The sequence below is a fragment of the Mytilus californianus genome, unplaced genomic scaffold (genome assembly GCF_021869535.1).
Source record: "Mytilus californianus isolate M0D057914Y unplaced genomic scaffold, xbMytCali1.0.p SCAF_7, whole genome shotgun sequence".
Classification (NCBI taxonomy): domain Eukaryota; kingdom Metazoa; phylum Mollusca; class Bivalvia; order Mytilida; family Mytilidae; genus Mytilus; species Mytilus californianus.
The window spans coordinates 10,365,730-10,383,725 of record NW_026262723.1 but is presented as its reverse complement, the minus strand read 5'-3'; the positions used below and the strand labels follow the sequence as shown (position 1 = coordinate 10,383,725).

General features: G+C 32.7%; 1 protein-coding gene across 1 annotated transcript; it reads right to left on the bottom strand.

Moving 5' to 3' along the window:
• Positions 1 to 1,047: 1,047 nt before the first annotated feature.
• LOC127708618 (somatostatin receptor type 2-like) lies at positions 1,048 to 2,232 on the bottom strand. The gene has a single exon (XM_052213640.1). The coding sequence runs from the start codon at positions 2,170 to 2,172 to the stop codon at positions 1,048 to 1,050; it is 1,125 nt and encodes a 374-aa protein (XP_052069600.1). The 5' UTR covers positions 2,173 to 2,232.
• Between the last annotated feature and the right edge of the window lie 15,764 nt (positions 2,233 to 17,996).

The window sequence follows — 17,996 nt, the reverse complement described above, 5'->3', positions numbered from 1 at the left end:
TCAGTTGTCTTTCCCTCTGTATGTGCATGCGATGGTTTACCCTCTATATTGTGTACACAGAATACAACTTTTATTTTTCAAAATTGGGTTACCCTCTAAATTTTTATTTTGGTTTGTGTATTGAATTCTTTGCAAATGTTGTAGATATATATTTAATATCATGCTATTGCACAACGAATATGTTTGTTGACACACGTCAGCCGTCATGAAACTTTTTAATAAACAAGATAACTAAATTTAATATGAATTGTCCATATAAATAAAATCTCATTAAATGTCCTCTTTGAATTAAACAATAACTACTTTTGTATAAAAAAAAAAAAAAAAAAGTTTGGGGATCAAAGCTTTGATGTGCTTAAAAATAAAATTTAATGTGTCTAGTGTTTTACGAATATTAAAGGATTTTATTGGTTATATATTGTTTAGCCTTTAATATAATACTCTTAAATTTTTAATCAACAAAAAAATCATAGAAAATAGCCTGATTTTGTAGATACTGAAAACGTATACAAAAGTTATCATGCATCGATACGTTTTTATCTTTTTCATCAACAACTAATTTCCCATGTGTGATTTTTATAATATCCTGTAAAAAGACCTTGTATATTCCGTGACGCATAGAGCAGTTTTGAAGTAAGGTTCGAACAATTGCTTAGTCTTTATTTAAATGTCTTTTGTGCTTTATATCTTATAAACCAAATACTTTAGATTTTATTATTTCACGTCTGTTAAAGATAACAAGGATTCCTAAAATGAAGAATTAAAATATAATTACTTATGTAGGTGCTTATTAAAGAATCATCACAATTAAATGAGGGTCTGGATGAATTTTTTGATTGAATAGGGAATAATGCACACAAAAATAAAGATTAGAAAAACGTTTCAAGAAATGAAAAATAAGAAATATAGAATTATCGGGTGCTTGAATATAAAAACTAGAGAATGCTTTGAAAATAGATAAAGAATAGAGAAAAATAACCTTAAAAAGCAAAGAAAACACAAATGAAGACCCTAACAAAAACTTTAAAGTACATACAATAATTCAATTTATGTCTGGCTCTCTTTGTCCACATACATGTTAGTTTTCTTGTCCATTAAACGCGACCCTTCTTCATGTAGAGATGGTACACTTTCAGATTTCATTATTCCAGATTTTTCGGCAACAGTCATTGTAGTTAGTTCGTAACGTTCTGATTTCCGATTATTATTTCTACCATTCTTTCGTTTCCCGCTTGCTTTCGTAAAAACGCTATTTTCGTTGATCAAACTTTTATTGATTTCGGCTGATGTAGCACATTTAAATGCTTTGGCAAAACTTTTTCGAAAGTTGTCACTTAAGAAAGCGTATAACAAAGGATTAAGCATACTGTTTGCAAATGTCAAGACTGTAAATGCATTAAACACGTATATTTGCCATTTTGTTGGGATTGTTCCTTTTGGTTGAAAAGTCAGGTTTACTTGGAAAACCCAGTGTGGTAACCAGCATATAACGTAAACTGATATTACTGTCAGCACCATTTTTGTTACTTTCCTGTGCGATCTTTTCTTTTCTTTCGATTTTACTGCTGGTCCAACAGTTTTGAGTCTTAAAACAACTGATAGATAAAACACGGAAATCATAGACACAGGTATTGCAAACCCAAGCAAGAACGTATACCATGTAAACGCTTTGTCTGGTGATATCAGTTGATTTTTCGGCCATTTGATGGTACAAGTTTTCCAATCGTGATTCTTTCGATTCGGTACAGTATTTGAGTAAAGAATGATTGGAAGCATTACGACAAAGGAAACAGTCCAGATGCATAAACATATAAAAAACGCCTTGTTTGTGGTACGGTATTGTCCTGACCGTATCGGATGACAGACGGCAAGATACCGGTCTCCGCTCAAGGCTGTCAATGTAAAAACGCTTGTAACAAAATTTATAGCATACAATACAAAGAAAATTTTACACATGGCTGTTTCGAATATCCAGTGCTCTAAAATTGTCGTTGTAATAAGAAATGGCATGCTTATGAGAAACAAAACATCCGAAATCGCAAGATTCAGAATATACAAATTGGTAACAGTTTTCATTTTAGCAAATCGGGTTACAACATATATGACTAAAACATTGCCAACCAATCCACCAACACAAATTAAAGTATAAGACGAAACTAAAAATACTGTCATAGCAGCCTTGTTTATAGCTTCGTAAGGTTCATTTGTTCCGTTTTCAAATTCGTCTGTGAAATTATCATCACAGTAAATATTCTGTAAAATCTCCGAGCTATTTGCATCCATTTCTACAATTGAGTTGGTTAACTTATTCACTTTTCAAAAGTTGTATGTCAATTGGATAACACTTATCAACTCTTATTCATTTTCTCGTTGGCTATGATGACAAGGAAGATCGCATATCAAAATAACATATTTGTTCCCTAATCGGTAAAGAATTTGACTTAAATTAGATAATTCTTACCGGCAAGAAATAATAAAATTATCCTGCTATATAACTAGATAATTAAGGTCCCGTAAGACAATCTTGAACTTGATGAAGTGTTACGTTCGGAAACAAATAACAATCGGCTTTTCCCGAGAGCTGATTACTTCAAGTGTGGTCATTAACCAATCAGTTGATTATTTTCGTCTGTTGTCAAAGCCACTAAGGCAAATGAACAGTTTTTAGCTTCTTGAGGTTTTATTAGGTTGCAAATAATGGAGGTTGATTCTATAAAATAACAAACGGAGACGAGTCCACTTTATTAATTCTATGTTCCAATCTCGTCGAGAAAACAATTCAGCGTATAATTACATGCTTAAATCCTATGGATTGTAACAAATAATAAATCAATTCCTGACAAGGTTTGCATCACAATTTCTTAACTTGATACTATTGTCGCATTCTCTGCGATTTTTCATTTGATATAAATTATATCATAGCAATGGAATTGTACGTCGATCCAATGAGAAAGGAAATGTTCGTATTACTATAATTGAAAGAAGAAAAACGACTTTATAAACCAACGCTCTTTTATATCCATGTATTTTAATACCTTGCATTGATTTCAACGTGAAAAATATTATTCAGTTCTCTGTTTCGGATGAAGAGGATGAAATCTATTCGATACTTTTGGTTTCGATAAACAATAAATATTGGCCGCCTTTTCTCATTTTACATGCCATTTCAAAGAAACACATTTGAGTTGGATATTGTTTTAATTTTATTTTGATATATATGTATACATTGTGTAGATTATATCGTAATTATTGGTTAATTAACTCTCTGCGTTGGACTATCATTTGGCTTATTGTTTCAGTGATAAAAGGCCTGAATATCTTTATGATATTTTTTGAATAAAATTTCAGAAATCATTCCTGAGTGTGTTTCTGCAAAAAAAATAATAACTGCTTAGGTTGGTTCTAGTGACTTCCGAGAGACTGATATGTTTGGAATCTAAACCTCAAACATTATAGTACATACCAAGATGACAAGAAAGAAACAAAGCTGCTTTATATATATTTATATATCCTACATGACAACACATACCAAGATGACAAGAATGAAACAACGCTGCTGTGTATATCATACATTACAGCACATACCACGATGACAAGATTGAAACAACGCTGCTGTGTATATCATACATGACAGCACATACCACGATCACAAGAATGAAACAACGCTGATGTGTATATCATACATTAAAGCACATACCACGATGACAAGATTCTAGTGACTTCCGAGAGACTGATATGTTTGGAATCTAAACTTCAAACATTACAGTACATACCAAGATGACAAGAAAGAAACAAAGCTGCTTTATATATATTTATATATCCTACATGACAACACATACCAAGATGACAAGAATGAAACAACGCTGCTGTGTATATCATACATTACAGCACATACCACGATGACAAGATTGAAACAACGCTGCTGTGTATATCATACATGACAGCACATACCACGATCACAAGAATGAAACAACGCTGATGTGTATATCATACATTAAAGCACATACCACGATGACAAGATTGAAACAACGCTGCTGTGTATATCATACATTACAGCACATACCAAGATTACAAGAATGAAACAACGCTGATGTGAATATCATACATTACAGCACATACCACGATGACAAGAAAGAAACAAAGCTACTGTGTATATCATACATTACAGCACATACCACGATGACAAGAAAGAAACAAAGCTGCTTAATATATATTTATATATCATACATTACAGTATATACCACGATGACAAGAATAAAACAATGCTGCTGTGTATATCATACATTACAACATATACCACAATGAAAAGAATGAAACAACGCTGCTGTGTATATCATACATTACAGCACATACCACGATGACAAGAAAGAAACAACGCTGCTGTGTATATCATACATGACAGCACATACCACGATGACAAGAATCAAACAACGCTGCTGTGAATATCATACATGACAGCACATACCACGATGACAAGAATGAAACAACGCTGCTGTGTATATCATACATTACAGCACATACCAAGATGACAAGAATGAAACAACGCTGCTGTGTATATCATACATTACAGCACATACCACGATGACAAGAATGAAACAACGGTGCTGTGTATATCATACATTACAGCACATACCAAGATGACAAGAATCAAGCAACGCTGCTGTGTATATCATACATTACAGCACATACCATGATGACAAGAATGAAACAACGCTGATGTGTATATCATACATTACAACACATACCACGATGACAAGAATGAAACAACGCTGCTATGTATATCATACATTACAATACATACCACGATGACAAGAATGAAACAACGCTGCTGTGTATATCATACATGACAGCACATACCACGATGACAAGAATGAAGCAACGCTGCTGTGTATATCATACATGACAGCACATACCACGATGACAAGAATGAAGCAACGCTGCTGTGTATATCATACATGACAGCAACTACCAAGATGACAAGATTGAAACAACGCTGCTGTGTATATCATACATGACAGCACATGAATGAAACAACGCTGCTGTGTATATCATACATTACAGCACATACCACGATGACAAGAATGAAACAACGCTGCTGTGTATATCATACATTACAGCACATACCACGATGACAAGAATGAAACAACGCTGCTGTGTATATCATACATTACAGCACATACCACGATGACAAGAATGAAACAACGCTGCTGTGTATATCAGACATGACAGCACATACCACGATGACAAGAATGAAACAACGCTGCCGTGTATATCATACTTTACAGCACATACCAAGATGACAAGAAAGAAACAAAGCCGCTTATATATATCATTAAATCATTCTAAAGAAAAAGGATTATTTTTCCTTGAATTTATTTCAATCAAAGGGAAGAAAGAATTTAGCCGTACAAATCGGACAATCCTATGATTCCTTAAACCACGTTTGTTTTGAACAAAAGTATATTAAACAACCTTTTTTATTTGTAATATAAATTTCTTTTTTATTTAATTCATTGTTGTTAATAAACTCATCATAGATAAGAGAGGCGAAATATACCAAGTGATATTCAAACTCATAAGTCGAAAACAAACTGTCATTAATGCAATGTCAAAAAAACAAAAAAAAACGACCAAAAGAAAAACAACAGTATACAAAACACAACATAGAAAACTAAAGGCTGAGCAACCCGAACCCCACCAAAAACCGAGGAGGATCATTGTGTAGATGCTATGAAAAGGTAAGCAGATCCTGCTCCATATGAAAATTGACTAATGTCATATACATTCTTTGGGTCGTTGGTTTACTGTATAATTGATATTTACACCAATTATCCCTCTATTTATATAAAAAAAAAATCATTTTAACTGTATGTTGAAGAGACAACGATGTAACTAAAATTTATACTAGAAAAAAATAATTAATGTTTTAGAGAAAGTAGGTCCTATATGAGCTTCCGTATTCGAATATACTAAAACCATTTAAAACAAAATCTATGCATGTTTTTTTCTTCGGGTATGTTTATGAGATTTACTGCAACCACGATTAAATATATCATTGCAGAAAATCATCCAATATCACCTTAAAAACTAATTTAAAAGCGTGTTGTAATCCTTATTGTGACTTTAATAGGATAAAGCACGGTAAGAAGATTTCAAAGCATAATGAACATCGTTCCTTTTTAATTGTGAATATACACGAGGGTCTGGATGGGGGTCCTTCATTTCTCTATTCTTTAATTTTTAGGCCATTTTTCTCTTTTCTTTATACGTTTTGCCAATTTTTCTCTATTCTTTATACGTTTTGCCCATTTTTTTTTCTATTCTTTATATATTAGCACCTCATTATTCTTTATTTTTTTGGTCCATTTTTCTGTATTCTTTATATTTTTTGCCCATTACCATGATTACTCTCTATTCTGTAAACCCCCATTCACACCCTCATACACCATATCCATTATATCTTTCGTTTCCACTGTATTAAAATCGAAAGTGATATACATTCCTAGGAGCATGTTTGTCCATTATACTTGTTTTCCGAAAAAAAGATTACTGGTTCATTCAAATCTCAGATGTCCGTATGACGGAAGCGTATTAGCGCCACACAACTTTTTTTCGAATATTTCTTCCTATGTTGCGAACCTTTGCGAAATAACGCAAAACCTTTGCGTTATAACGCAAACATTTGCGAAATAACGCAAACAACGCAAACCTTTGTGTTATAACGCAAACATCTTGATTTCAATTATTCATTAAGTTTTGTATATATGTCCGTCTGTCATTAATTTCGGTTGTGATTTTAGATAAGAAAAGTACGAAAGCCGAGAAGGATCATTCAAAATTCAAAATTCAAAATTCAAAATTCAAAATTCAAAACTCATAAAAAACAACATTAATTTATAATGTTTCCACGCACTTACGAAAGCCAACAAAGATCGCATGTAATGTAATACTGAAAGCTATTTTATACAGTTTGTTTAGAGCACGAATCCGTTAAAACAAGGCAAAGGGTCCGTAAAACCTTCATAGGGATGCATCAAGCTTTACCTGTGGTACATGTATCGTTAATTCAGATTCATTATTATAGATTTAGATAAGTCGACGAGCGCTGAGTTATTCATCTATATAGCGAATCAAAAGTAAAGTTATTATCATTTTGATTGAGAAGCTCTTGTTTAAAGTCTGTCTCATAATGAATTATAGGTACGGATCTTATTTTTTTTTCTTTTTGACGGGTGTATAGATATGTGGTCATCCCTTCGTCTTCCTCCGATCGGCAGTAAAACGTTTTTTAAATCAAGTCCTTTTTGCTGTGCGGGACGCATAAATTCGCAGTCACGTCCGGTCATATTGGGAACGTTTAATCCGATGATTCGTGTAGAGAGAACCTTGCAACAACTTTTGAGGGGGCCTTGTTTCAAGGCCAAATTTCTGTCCTACCCGATATATCCTTATTTCCAGCGTAATTCCAAATTTTTCGCCCTTCGACCGCCTATTTCAGGACCTACCTTTTGTATTAATTATTTTTCTCTCGTCATAAATATGCATGAAATATTTGCCACTGGAAGTTAGGCAAACAACAACCAATCTCATATTATAACACGGTTTTCCAAAGGAAGAATCTTGTTATAATTAAAATAGGTATGTATACAACAGACAGATTTTATGTATCCTTTATCAAATTTTGATAATTTTATGTTGTTATATCAACAAAATTCGAGTCCAGTTTTTGACGACTTTCATTTATGTTGTTTAGGAGTCACGGTCTATGATTGAACGAATTCAAATATGACACTTATGTCATTAACTTATGTAATTCAATTTATACATTCAGAAAAGATATATATACATTATTTGTCATGTTGTATATGTCATGTATGTTGTACACTTGGATTACGCAATATCATATTTATCATATGTGCTTTATCCGGAGACATATATATGTCTCTGCTTTATTTAATAAAATATTTGAAATTCAATATAAATATATAATTATATAAAATCGAATGAAGTCTTGGGATCGCCCAGAATCGATGAATATTATATAAAAGTCCAAACAAAGCACAAAATTCATTTATTATACAAATACAAATATTTTATTGGCACAAACTCAATTACAATAATTGTCAACGGTCCATACAACTAGTATACAAGTGGTTATGATGCAGCAATTAAACAATACTACATAACATATTAATAAGCACATTTCGAACAATGAAATTTGCAGTTATATATATATTAATATACATAGGTTAATGTAGAATAGGCTACTGACATACATACATTGTATGTTATAGCTTCATAATGTTCATATTACTCATTTGTCAGGACATTTTTCCTTAATTCAAATGATTGATTAATAAAAGATGATATTAATCTAAGTGTTTTTCTACACTTGCTATTAAGTAGTAGTTTGATATATTCATCCTCAGTTTTGGATTGTTTGTCATAATTTTTAAAATTGGACAATTTTGATATAAGTACATTTCTTTGTGATTCATATTTTGTACAGTGCAAGATAAAATGTTTTTCGTCTCCTATATTATTATTATGACATAATTTGCACAACATCATAGCCAGAAATTAGTAGTACTTTTGCTAATTAATATTCATAATATGTAAATGAGAATTGTACCACGTGATAATAGTTTGAACTGGACTGGCTTGATATCATTAAAATTTTTAAAACACGGATATTATATGTTGCCCGTCACAGAGTCCTTGTTTATAATCACTCTGATATTTCCGTAAAGTTGTCAAGCGGTCAAAATCAAAACAATGAACGCGAATTTAGTGAATTTTTCGTGTTTTCGAGAGTTTATTCTTCTTGAAATAGGGGCATTTTAACTTAACGTGGGAACCTAGAGTTCAACGACTACACATACAAGGTTTGGACTTGCTTATTCTTTGGACATTCAAGTTTCAAGTTTCATCCCCGCAAGGCCTGTTTTTGTAATGACCTTGTTAGCCAATTTTCAACACGAAGTTTGCAAGTTTGACGTTTCAGCCATTTTATAGATATAAGAAGATGTGGTATGAGTGCCAATGAGACAACTCTCCATTTTAGCCTGTATTTCATACTGCAATGTTAAAAGCCTCTCGCTTCGATTTTTTAAAATTTATTATAGCTCAGGAACCTTGATTTTTGCAACGGCAGTCTTTATGTTTCGTTTAAATGGTGTATATTGTTGTGTTTATTTATTTTCTGTCCCCGCAACCTGTATACTAGTATCACTTAAATTAAAGTTAAAACAGACATTTTTTTTCAAAATTCCCTATCATTTCAATATAATTTCCGTGACCCGTATCCGATTTCTTTAGTATAATATTCAAATAAGCAAAGTGGCGTTGATTTCTGGATATGTTTCTTCTCTGTTAACTCGCAGGTACCTGCCTCTTTCAATTTCAAGATTGTGTGCACTTAGCGTAAGTTTTGCCAAAGGTGACCTATCTTTCAACATATTCAAATGGTCAACATAGTGTGCACGTTTATTTGAAAAACAATAATGTCGAAAAAATGATAATTTTGATGATTCCGTAATATATGAATTCTGTTCCTGTAAAATTTGGACATGAATTCGTTGTTTTATCAGAGCAAGCATAGGTTTAATAGGTACATGAAAAGATGTTAAATACGAGAAGCCCAGATTTTGGATACATTTCTTCATAGTACTTGTCCATAGGTTGTTTTCTCTTGTTTTAATAAAAATGTCAGGAGCTAAGATCTTGTCAGATGAGATTAAATGATCTAAGAATTTCATGGAAGACAACATAATTTTAGCTTTTAAGGGGAGTCTACCAAGCTCACTGCGACATGCATTGTTGGAAGTTTTACAGTGAACCCCAAGAATTTCATATGGTTCATTTTCAGTATTTTTTAGAATTGATTCAATACCCCAAACTTCACTTCCATATAATAAAATTGGAATTACCATTGTATCAAAAAGTTTTTCTAAAAGTCTACATGAATTGTTCAGACTAAGAAATTTCTTTATTTTGAATAGAGCTTTTCTAGCCTTTTCTATCAATAAATTGGAGGCAAGGTTAAATTTACCATTGCATTTTAAAGTTATCCCAAGGTAACAATACTTATCAACTGTCTCAACATAAGATTTGTTGATAGTAAAAAAAAAGTTTTGAAATGATTTGTCGTTAGAATTAAATATTAGGACTTTTGATTTTGTAGAATTTACTTCCAGCTTCAATATGTGCAGAACAGGCTGAGCTAGAGTGTCAAGACTACATTGTAGTCCTTCTGGACTCATGACTTGACAATAGTACCAAGTCATCGGCATATAACAAACAATGAATCTTATCATCACCAACTAGCACAGGGTTCGTGCTATTGTTTTTTAAATTTTCAACAATATTATTAATAAAAATATTAAATAGCAAAAGGCTTAGAACATCGCCTTGTTTGACACCTCTTTCAGATAAAAAAAGATGTACTTAAACCATCACTAAATGTTATTCTATTCTTTGTTTTGGTATACATTGAAAAAACTATGTTAAAAATTTTCTTTGGAATACCATGTGTTAATAGTATATGAAATAATCCAATTCTCCATACCGTTAATTTCAAAGGCTTTTTTTAAATCTATAAATGCAGCATAAACTTTCCTATGTTTTATAGTCTTGTATTGTTCAATAATTGATTTCAATGAAAAAATATGATCAGCTGTTCAATTATGTTCCATAAAACCAATTTGGTTTTTGCTTATCAAATTGTTGCATTGGTTAATTTTAACAATCTGGCATGTATAATCTTGTTAAACACTTTTCCTAGGTTTGAACTGATAGAAATCACTCGGTAATTTCCAGGGTCAGCCTTACTACCCTTTTTGTGAAGTGGAACAAGAAGACTCTCATTCCATATTTTTGATAAGATACCTTCATTAAAGACAAAATTGAATAGTTTAACAAGAGATTCCATGGTAGAATTTGTACCATTTTTTATCATCTCATTAGAAATAAAATCAATGGATGGACTTTTACCATTTTTTAATGATTTGATAGCCTTTAGGACTTCCCATGGTGTGATTACACCATTAAGCTCATTTATATCATTATTAAAAGGTAGTTTAGCCTTTAGACTTTCAAAGTTCTTTATGACATTTTCTTGAAAACGATTCATTTCGGGGTGTTCAAGAGTTAGTTTTTCAAAGTGTTCCTTAAAAGAATTATTAGGTAATGATTCATTTATATTACAAGTTGATGACTGATCAAGTTTGTTAATCAATTTCCAGAAAACTTTAGGGTTGGATTCTACACAATTATCCAACTCATTACAAATCTTTTCTTTGTACTGTTTCTCTTCCTATTTTATAACATTTTCATAAAACTGTCAGAAGTATAAACTTTTCTAAAAATAGATGCAAACAATAAACACTGTAAATATACACATTCTACAGTTGAACTCGACAAGCCAAGACACTCGGTTATTGACCTAGATTTATTTGAGAATGCAGATCAGTAGCTCATAAATAATTAGTCGCCAATAAGATGGCAAGTGAGGTGCATCGATATGATATACTAGAATTGTTATCCTTAATATATGCTATATAAGAAAAAATGCACATAAGCAGCAATATGATAATAAATTGTAGTAAAGTTTGTATTTCTCCCTTCTGGACACTCGCATCCACAAACACCTAAGAGGCGAACAAAAGGGCCACCACACAATTAAATTTCAAATAAACATGAAAACACCTATATTAAAATAACCAAGTGCGTTTCAAAATACTTTATTATGTATTTTATTTACAATAGTTTACTTATATAAGATATAAATATGATAAAGGTAATGTTGAACACACGAAAGCTGAAAACTGTTCTCCTGTTTTTAAACAGTCACCCAGATTACCGCAACCATTACTGATGATGCAAATCTTATCGTTAACATATTAAAGGTGAATGTCGTAATAATCTGTTAAAAATTACCAGAACAGCTTCTAATATATTAGTAAGACAAATGTATTTGAGAATGTTACTCTTATTGTTAAATCAAACGCTCGAGATCAAACACGATGATAGCAAGAATACGTTAAAAATTGGTGGACAAAGTACTGAAGAAATTCAGAAATTTTACTGAAATTTAATAAAAAATAAAAAAGAGGGCATTTCCCAAGCGAATGTGACTCAAATATGACAGGCTTCCGTTCGCTAATAGTATTTGTACCCTATTTTCTATGTAAAGTTTTTCTACGCGCGTGTACGTATGAGCCAGGTGCAAAAAGGGGAGGGGCAAAACTACGCCTCCTCCCATTTAAAGCAAAAAATTGAAACTAAAAACTGAAAATGAAAGATAGAAAATGTTTTTTCCGCTTGTCACTTTCAAAAGTTTGCCCCCCTTTCAACACGCACACTTTTTTCAGTCTTCTCCATTCTTATAAATGGACTATTTCTATACGAAGGTATACGCAGACGTGCCGCCGGAATAATCTCAGCTGCGGCGGAGGGGGCATTACTTTTAACTATTGTCCGTCAGTACGTCCGTACGTATTAATGGAAAAATTGGCAAATTTGTAATTTCCAGAATTTAACTTTATTTTGCATCAATCAAATGTGATGCAACTTAAACACATTGCTTATTACCACCAAACTCGGATTGAGTTAAAATTTGTCTGGCGTCACGTTCACTGTTCTCGAGTTATGCCCCTTTATAAATGGAAAAATTGCTTAATTTGCCTTTTCCGCAATCTCACTTTATTTGCCTCAACCAAATGTGATGAAACTTACATACATAAGTATTACCACTTTCAACAATGAACGAACCCCTTACCACATAGCAAGGCATAGAATGCCCCGATGTCAATATATGAAAAAGAGGGCTGCTTCAAATGCAATCAGTACCGCTGAACCAAAATGTACATATGATACATATGCGAATAATTGGCATATTCCGGAGAGGTATACAGCCAGTAGAAACATAAATTGAAGCTGGTACTCCAGGAATTTATTTGCATAGGAGTATTTTAACCTAATTTTTCACAAAGCTTCTTTTTTTTCATCTTTATTATACACAAAACTTCTATAGCCTTTTGTACTCGTCGTTTGCTATTTTAGGAGGGAAATGACAACTTTATTTGGAAATGTTGTTTTTTTAATTCAAATCTTTTTTTTTATTTTTACAACCAGAACGTTTTCTTGTGAATTTATAACTAATAGTGTCTTTGCTAAAACAGAACCAACATTGAAAGATAAAGTTTTCAGTGTTTACAGGGGAGGCAATATTATGACACTATATTTCCAACTGACAGTGTTAAGATGCAATAAAAAATCCGGAAGCCCTGGGTGAAATTGATATCCAGGAACATTGCAAAACATTTTCGCCCTTTACAAACTTTAAGGCGATTTCGGGTTAAATATATAACAGAAATATATTAATGAATAATCATTAAAAAAATTATTATAGTTGAAATTTTATAACACAATCAAATATAGTATGTCAAAATTATGTTAGCATCCTCTACAATGTAAGCAAATTTATCTTTTCACAAAGCGAAATGTTTAATTTCATACAGCATAGAGTTCTGAATTTGTTCCTTGTGTGAATAAAAAAAAATATTGTGAATTGTGCATTGCAAGTTACTATTTTATCGCTCTAGAATAGTCAAATTATTTACGGATACGTGACTAAGTGTATTCTACGGGGATAATGTAAACATTTCAGTTTTACGCGGGAAATTCTACACTAAAATATACGACAAAAGGGACGATTTTTTGTTCCCTATTGTTAATTTTTCAATTTTTTGGACAGTGATGTTCCTTTGGCGCCATCTTTCGGTATTTATATATCACAACTTGTTCGCTATACCCGTGTCTGTTGTGACGTTTTGGATTTCAATGAACGTAATCCATGTACTACTGGTGAATTTTAAGTCACGGATTTCGTTACCACAAATTACTTAAATATAAAAATAAGAAGATATGGTATGATTGCCAATGAGACAACTCTCCACAAGAGATCAAATGACACAGAAATTAACAACTTTAGGTCACCGTACGGCCTTCAACAATGAGCAAAGCCCATACCGCATAGTCAGCTATAAAAGGCCCCAAAATGACGAATGTAAAACAATTCAAACGAAAAGACTAACGGCCTGATAATGTAAATGAATAATGAACGAAAACAAAATATGATATACTTGGGACAGGCACATACAAAATGTGGCCGGGTTAAACATGTTAGAGGGCGCCTAACCCTATTCCTAACCTGGGTCAGTGGTCACAACATATGAACAAACTATAAAAATCAGTTGAAAAGGGCTTAACTCATCAGATCGGTACAAGGCATAAAAACAAGTAACAAAAACACAGAGTGGACGTGGCAAGGTACTTATACATCCCCACAACAAAAAGACACTATAAGTACAGATCTGAGAATACTCGCAGTTACTGACAGCTAGTTCAAAGCCAATAACAACTTATTAAAAAAGCATGCATCTAAGACTAAAACATCAATCAGCAAACATCTAACATCCAATGGATTTAGTGTAAAAACATCATGAACAGTCAGAGAAAATATGCTTTTGTGCAATGCCAAGATACAGGTATCGACAGATTGTAGCGCCATGAATATGCATATGTATATAAAAATGATATTTAGTTTGATTTTAATTTACTGAAAAAAATATAAATATTAATACCAATAACAACAATATTAAAAGATCTAATTAAGTGTTGAATTGGTAAAACCTTTACTAATTTTTTCCATAGATATAAAGATTTGGTTTGGAAGTTTGGTTGTACCTGTAGAAATCTTATTTTTAACGGGATAGCACATCCTAATTTTTACGAAGATGTTGTTAACAAGGCCCGGAAATTTAGATACGATAAACGGGTAAACTTATCGATCCTTTAAATGAACTTATTCTAAAAGGTTACCAATTCAACATTCTTTGAATATTGTTTTTATTGGTATTAATATTGATTTTGTCATCAGTAAATTTGAATCAAATTATTTTTTTTTCTGCTTTGTATCGATCTGATGAGTTAAGATTTTTTCAACTGATTTTTATAGTTTTTTCTTCTGTTGTACTGTTACACCACTCTCCCTGGGGGTTTGGCGCGCCGTCAACCAAGTTTAACCCCGCCACCTTCTGTATCTGCCTGTCCCAAGTCAGGAGCCTGTAATTAAGTGGTTGTCGTTTGTTGCTGTATATCATATTTGTTTTTCGTTCATTTTATTTTGCACATAAATCGTTTGAATTGTTTAACATTTTTCACCTTAGTCTCTTGTGGAGAGTTGTCGCATTGGTAATCATGCCACATCTTCTTATTTTTATATTATGAATCATTCTCAAGTTATGAACTGAAGAAAAACATAAAACATTCGAATAAGGATTGAAGTGACACTCGATATCACCCTATCCCTGAGTATAAGTGATAACAAGAAATGTTTCACTTGTCTGACATAATGCCGGCACATATCCTTTCAAAAGTTTGATTGTTTGTCTGTGTATAATTATATTATTAATCTACGGTATATCTAAGATCAAGTGACAAGATTATGATAATATTTGTTGTGTTTGGATTTCAACTGCAATCAAACAGGATTATCTTTCTTGATTTGCGAGTTCTGAATTTTGAATTTTGAATTCTAAATTCTGAATTCTGAATTATGAATGATCTTTCTCGGCTTTCGTAGAAAAGAACCATAAATACAAGGCCAAATCATTATAATAAATATGCATAGGAATAAGGGAATACTTGCAGTGCCATTATACATAAATTAAGAATACTTTGTGCATCAGAAAAGTATATTATTTAACAAGAAAATAGATATGGTATAGGCATATTTTGATTGAAAGAGCAAAAATAATGTCATACAATTGTGAAACTTGCAAGTCAAATAGACAAAATAATCTTTCTGCTTTAAGATGAATTTTTAGAGAAGTTTAGCAGTTGAACGTGTACGTGTACGTGTACTTGTACGGGTGAAATACACGTACAAGTACACATACACGTACACGTTCATGTCTAATAGATGGCGCAACTTGTACGGGTACATGTAAATACAATTTAACGGAGATTTCGATTGGGCACGATTATCGAATCGGGGAATATCATTCATCGGCAAGATGGCCAATTTTCGTCTGCTAGCTGCAATAGATGAGGAAATAGAGGACGAGTTGTTGCTTCTTTCATGTTATAAGGACAATTCATATTCAGGAGATGCTTTTAATTTTGATGAATTATCTGCAGAGGCTTGCAAAAAAATGTTCCGTTTTGAAAAAGATGACATTCCAAATTTATGTACAGCCTTGGGTATCCCAGATTCTTTTGTATGTGACAACCGAACGGTGTGTTCCGGTCTAGAAGCCTTATGTCTTTTATTACGTAGATTAGCTTATCCTAGTCGCCTTTCAGACCTTAAATCTGTATTCGGACGCTCTGAAACTGCTATGTCTATAATCACTAATACAGTATTGAACTTTGTCTACGATGCTCATAACCATCTCTTACATGATTTAAACAGTAATTGGTTATCGCACAGGCATTTACAGGAATACGCTGACGCCGTTGCAGCTAGAGATGCACCTCTTCTTAATTGTTGGGGTTTCATTGATGGGACCGTTCGACCCTTATGTAGGCCAACTACAAATCAGCGCATTCTGTTTAATGGTCATAAAAGAGTCCACGCTATAAAATTTCAAAGCATAGTTGCTCCTAATGGACTTGTAGCAAACATGTATGGTCCGATTGAAGGTCGAAGGCATGATGCCGGTCTACTACGAGAGAGTGGTATTTGTGGAGAACTTCAGACACATATGACAACCCCAACTGGTGACATTTATGTTATTTACGGTGATCCGGCTTACCCCATGACTACACACATCATAAAACCTTTCCGAGGAGGAGTCATTTCAGCAGCACAGGCACGATTCAACAAGAAGATGTCTGCCGTGAGAACATGTGTGGAATGGACTTTTGGCAAAATTTTGACTTTGTTTGCATTTTTGGACTATAAGAAAAACTTGAAGTTGTATTTGCAACCTGTAGGGAAATATTACTTGGTTGGCACTATTCTTGTAAATTGTCATACTTGTCTATACGGTAGCGAGACTGGACATTATTTTGACATTGATCCACCAAGTTTGGAAAATTATTTGTCTGGATGAAGCTATATACACTACGTGTAATTCGTTTTTGTTGTACAATTGATGTGAACTTTGTCTTGAAAATAAAATAAATATTGTTGAAAATATTAAATCTTAAATGTCTAATTCAAGATCCAGACCATATGGCACGTCTAAATAAAACTGAAAGGGTGTAACTTTTTATTCCATTATACATTTCTCATAGATATGTTGCAAGAAATTCCTTGAAGGCGTATATGTTATCAATTCTTACCAGCCTTCTCATCTCCGATTTAATTTGGTTAAAAAATACTGCATCTTCCCCTTGAAAAAAAGGAAAAAGGAAAAATAAAGTTTCATGATTCCCCTTTTGAAATAATAGGAAATATCCTCATATGAACATTTGTACTTAGTTTCAAGTTGATGCGACTCCATCTTCATCATGAACAACCTTGACAAAAAATGTAACTTAGAATGTACTGTTTTTACACAATCATTTTTCTTTGAACCGTAAAATTTAGGGTCAAAAACTTAATTCAGCATACAATTTAGAAAGATCATAACATGAGGAACATGTGTACTAAGTTCTACATCATCATTAACTGCCTTGACCAAAACTTAAATTGATACGAGACAGACGGACGGACGGACATGCAGACCAGAAAACATGATGCCCCTTAATTTACTATCAAAGATGGGGCATAATAAAAGGTATAAGTAAGACATTCACACACGAACTATCAACCAAGGTATTCCTGTCTTGGAACTGGTAAACGTCAAATGTGGTGGGGGTAAAACTAAATTGTGGCATCTTATTTCAAGGAGACCATGAGTCAACAACCCACCAAAACAAAATTAAACCAAGCATTTTACTATCTCATTATCGAATCGCACAATATGACACAATGATGATGAAAA